This window comes from Anopheles darlingi, chromosome 2 (assembly GCF_943734745.1).
Source record: "Anopheles darlingi chromosome 2, idAnoDarlMG_H_01, whole genome shotgun sequence".
Lineage (NCBI taxonomy): Eukaryota > Metazoa > Arthropoda > Insecta > Diptera > Culicidae > Anopheles > Anopheles darlingi.
Window position 1 is genome coordinate 75,996,057 of NC_064874.1, and position 5,000 is coordinate 76,001,056.

At 48.8% G+C, this 5,000-nt stretch overlaps 1 protein-coding gene across 1 annotated transcript in view; it reads left to right on the forward strand.

The window, feature by feature from the left end:
* The window catches only part of LOC125949649 (S-adenosylmethionine decarboxylase proenzyme), a 10,391-nt gene that overhangs the window by 66 nt on the left and 5,325 nt on the right, over positions 1–5,000 (forward strand). The window contains exons 1-2 of the mRNA XM_049676905.1: positions 1–651; positions 4,072–4,158. The exon at positions 1–651 is cut by the window's left edge and continues 66 nt beyond it. Coding sequence (XP_049532862.1) covers positions 476–651; positions 4,072–4,158 — 263 coding nt within the window. The 5' untranslated portion in view covers positions 1–475. The remainder of the gene's footprint in view (positions 652–4,071; positions 4,159–5,000) is intronic.

Consider the following 5,000-nt stretch of genomic DNA (forward strand, 5'->3'; position numbering starts at 1 on the left):
CAGCGAAAGAAAATCGCTTTCCCTCACCAATCCCAGTGTGTGTGTGTGTGTGCTACTGCTCCTGCTGGGTACACGGTGTGGTGTGGCTGGCGGAATCAGAATTTCGCGAAACAAAAGGGCAAAGAAAATCGCATATCAGCAGTGCGTCGCGCGCGCGTGGCCTTCTCTTTTTTGTGTTTCCCTCCGCCCTCAGTTTCTTCCACGTGTTTCGGCTGATTCCGCTTTAACGGCACGTACCCTCTGCCGCCGTCGCCGTCGCCGTTGCGAAGATTGTTCTAGACCAAAATCACACATCAGATTGCGTGTGCGCGCGCGAGTGTGTGTGCGTGAGTGTGTCCTAAAGAGAAGCAGTATCCTTGCAGGCTCCGCCACCCAGCTAGAGCCAATATTGGCCGGTTCGATTTTCGCGAAACCGTGTGAAAGTGTTAACCTAGAAGAACCCGCCCCGCAGATCTGCTGCTGAATCGGAGGAAAAATGGCCGAAACGGAGGACATAAGTAGTAGTAGTTGTAGCGGCAGTAGTAGCAACAATAGCAGCGCCAGTGGCAGCAGAGAGGATATGCACTTCTTCGAGGGCGTGGAGAAGCTGCTGGAGATCTGGTTCGAACCGAACCCGGCGGACCAGAGTGCCGATCTGCGGAAAATACCCAGGTAAGATCCGCCTCCCGGGCGTGACTTCTGGCCGGTAGATTGTGCTTTAGTCGCTCGCTATCGAGGTGAACAAAGCGAGAAAATTTCCCTTTCCTTTGGCGCGGTGTACGCGCCCGACTGTTGACTGTGTGTATGTGCGATACGGCGACTATGCGCTTTTCAAAATCAGCTGAACACTTTCGCCCGATGCAGCAGGCCAACAGAACGGACAGGGGGAGAACCGCTTGCAAGGTGACAATCGGCCAACACTTGCGCGCGCCTGTGTGTGTTGGTGGTTGCTAAATTTTCACCGACTGCTCCCTGCGTTGGTTTTCCCTTTGCCTTTTGTCCGGCTAGCGAAAATGGGCGTGTGTGCGTGGGTCCTAGAAGGCGAGGTCGCCTCCGCGGGTCCTTTCAGAGATCTTTCGAGGACGTTGATCGAATCTTTGGAGCAAACCAGGAAGGAAATGGGTGACTGTAATGTGTTGCTGTGTCCAGCACATTCCGGCAGACCAGCTGGTCGCAGTGGTACATGATAGCGTTGCAGATATCGCGCCCGCCGGACGTGCTCTACCACCACAACTCACATCATCACGCTCCCCGCGTACCACTTTTTGATGACAGCTCTCAGCTGTGGTGTTTGTTGACCGAAACCGACGGATCGCGAGCGCTCTGGCGAGAGATACATTATGTAATGCGGCTTTGGTTGCCCCCCTTTTCTACGACATTTTTATGCTGGCTTATGGGTTTTTTTGCAGACACTCCTAGTAGCATGGAAAGGTGCTAGGGGAGCCGTACAGGGCACCCGGAATGATGGATCTATTTATACTGTCCAAGGACATGCGTCGCAATTTCCAATGCGCGTTACTGTGTCCCCCATCCCTGCGCCATGGGAATTTTCCTTGCTGCCAACAGCAATTCCCGAAAACATTGCTCTCTCCTCCCTCCTCGCACAGCTTCCACGGAGCCGGGGCCGGTGAAGGGCGCAGCACGTGCGCAAAATAGTTTGGTGTGCGTGAGAGCATACGCTCCGGTGCAGGTAATACCGGCGGTCTCTGTTCGGCCGGGGGTGTTCCAAGGTTGTCTGCCGTGGCGGCTCGAGAGGATTTCCTTTTCTATCGTTGGCTCCACGATTCACGTGTTGGTCGCGTGAGTTTCACTGCAGGTTTGTTCACACCACCAGCACGTGAATCCTTCCTGCTCTGCATGTGATATTCACGGACGATGCTCTCTACGTTCCTTCTCTACATATTGGCCACACAAAAGGGTTGACATTAACACAATCGTCGTTCGTTTAGCAAATGCCATATGTGTTTGTGTACTTGGCCACTGGAATTGTCGCATGATTCACGGATTCCGCCTGTAAATACTGATTTCTAGGATGTGTAATCGGTCATCGCGTTCGCAATGCAATTAGCAGCATTATCGACAGCAATTAATCGCGCTGTGTAGGCGTGCCATCAATCGATAAATCATCCACCGTAATTTCGTACCAGACTCCCGTAAAGGCACACTGTGGTTCTTGGCCTACTTGGACTATTCAGCTTTCGAGTTTCTCCAGCAATTTGATGACCATCGGGAACAGCAAAGCGGACCAGAAATCGCAAAAGGCGTGTGTGGAACGTTCCAGAACAAAGTTTCGAATGTCGAGGAACCGTTCGCACACGCACACCGGCGAAGGCGCCGCCGCACAACAGCCGGCAAACCGACGAACCCCGTTACTCACACACTCGTTTCGGATGTGCGACGAGTCCGGGGAGGAAGGCGACAAACTCGCCCGCTCGCCTGATTGTGGTTCCGATGATGCTGTTGTGGGTTTAGCTAACTTAAACATGACTCAGAAACTCTATGGCATCATTTATTTGCCTGCTGTATATACACACACTGTAGGCACGTTTCGATTATCCCACCGCAGGTTTACTTGGATCTCGAAGGCAGATAACTTGTGCCCGTACGTTCAGATAAGGCTTGATGATATGGGCAAGAAAACGACTGCCGTGTCCGTTTAATCATCTGTTCTTGCTTCTGTCAACGAACCGAGGCTTATCATTGCATTCCCATGTCTGTCTGGATGCCGCATTGGAAAGTATGCCGATTATACAGCAAGCCGGCTCGCCGTTCGTCTGCGATCGAACGGTCAAAAGGTTATCATCAATCGACGGCGTTCCCGTCGATGTTACCGACGGCGCAAACCGGCTTCAGAGAGGCATATGAGAGAGAAGAGGATCAGCATCACCACGTGGCGTTTAGGGTTAACCGGCGTGCTGGTGGGGAGAGATCAGCTGCTGGAGCAGGCGCGCGTCTTGCCGGAACTGCGGCCGTATATGACGCACATGCATCGTCCGTCCAGCTGCCCTACTTCATGATTAAAAGACGCGCGCTTCATAGAGGAGGTTGGCAGGCATTTATACCGCACATAGAAGATGGCCATATTCTGTTTCACAAGAGTTGCCTGAATTTTAGTTGAACAAATAGCCACAGTTCCAGAGCCCGATAAAAAGTTTATTACCGAAGTAGCAATAGCAAACGCGTTTATTGCTTTGAGTGAATTAGTTTCACCGAGCCTGGAACCAAGTTTTGTTTTAACAGGACAGGTCAATTATCTGTCCTATAGACGCGATAAGTAGCAATAAGTATAATAATAGCTAGAATTAACCGTTGGTTCGATTTATTGTTGTGTCAGCTGTCGGAAGGAAATCATGCAAGCACATCAATCATTACTTTCCTACGTCCATCACGAATACTCCACAAGCTGCAAGGCTGTATATCCTATCAGAAAAGGGACGGGTCAATCCTGCAAGCAAAGCAAGAACTGTAAGCATAGTTAATTGTTTACCAAAATGCTAACCCGGCGCGATCGATGCGCTCACTGTTGCAGCAATGTTTCAGCAGTTATGCAACCTCAGCCAACTCGAATATCAACACAGCTATTCGCTGGTCTTGATGGAATGAGGAGGATCATTTTAATACGATGTGACGTTGGCAATTTTCAACCATCCAGAACGTTCCCGTGTTTCTAAAGACTGCGATGCCAAGTTGGTGCCAAGAAGAAGTGTGGAGGTGCCCCAGCGCAATATGTAGTTCTTGATGCAAACGGAAACGCCCTCCCTATTTCTCTCTCGGCGCGTGCCCATCAATGTAATGAGTTTCGGCGTATTCTACGCGGTTCTATCGGCTCTCGTGCACGCTGGTTTGAATCTGAAATCTGAATTTGACCTTGAGTGTAAACTACTACTCCACTTCTCCCTTGATCCCATGGGCATGGGCTATGGGAATGGGATGTACTCGCTTACATAATCGATTTTTGTTGGGGCTTTGTTGGGCGAGAAAATTGCATTTCATACACCTCCTGCTTTGCTGCACTCCTGTGTAGTGTTAGCTTCGCTGCCATTTATACAAACTTTATTGAAAGCCTTTCTCTCTCTCTTTTTCTTGTTACAGACCCATGTGGGATGCGCTGCTGAAACGGGTGCGGTGTGAAATCATAAGCTTCGCCAGGAACGAGCAGATCGATGCTTACGTGCTAAGGTATGGTAACATGAGCCTCCCCAGGTGGTTCCCCGAAACCAAAGGCATCATTTTTCATGTTTGTTCTACATATCATAAGTGTATGCTCTCTTGTATGACGTCAGTAGCTTGAGGGCTGTTCTATAGAATTGCACTGATGATTGGTTTAAGCGATACTGTTGTTATTGTCGTTTAACTGCCATCAAAGAATTCAATTTCTTCTCATTTTTTAAAATTATAATCAACTCACACTCACACAAAAATAGTCCCCCAGCTATACCGCATCTCTCAGATTAGACGCCTTTTTAGCTTCAAACAAACGTTACGAAAACAAGTTTCTCGTTCTGCGCAAGGTATCCCGCCGGTATCATCTGGCTGGTCAACATGAACAGCTGTGAGATGCGGTGTTTTTGAGATAATTTTTAGCACAAAACACATCCCTCTGCTGCTGCTGCTGCACGACGGTCTCTTTAGCGAGAATGCGATCTGGTGAAACGTTTATTTTTAAGTCCTGTACCTATTTTCATAAGCGAAATAGAGTAAAAGGAAAACATGCGCGCACTCACAGGCGCGAATGTTGTTGTGTACCAACAGAATTTGCAGGTATCAAGTACCTACCTTGCTTGGCGCTACATATTGAGTGCAGGAAATGTTAAAATGAAAAACAAATTATTGTTTAAAATGTATTATAGATCAATACTTCTTAAACATGGTCTTATTCTTCAAGCAAATATTTCCTTTTGAAGGCATTCCTTCCGGTCTTTGTGATGCAAATACTGGGTTGTTAATGATACTTTTTCGTGGTTCTGTCTTTTGACATTCAACGTAAATATTTCTGCGGACAGTGGCCTCTGCTAGATACC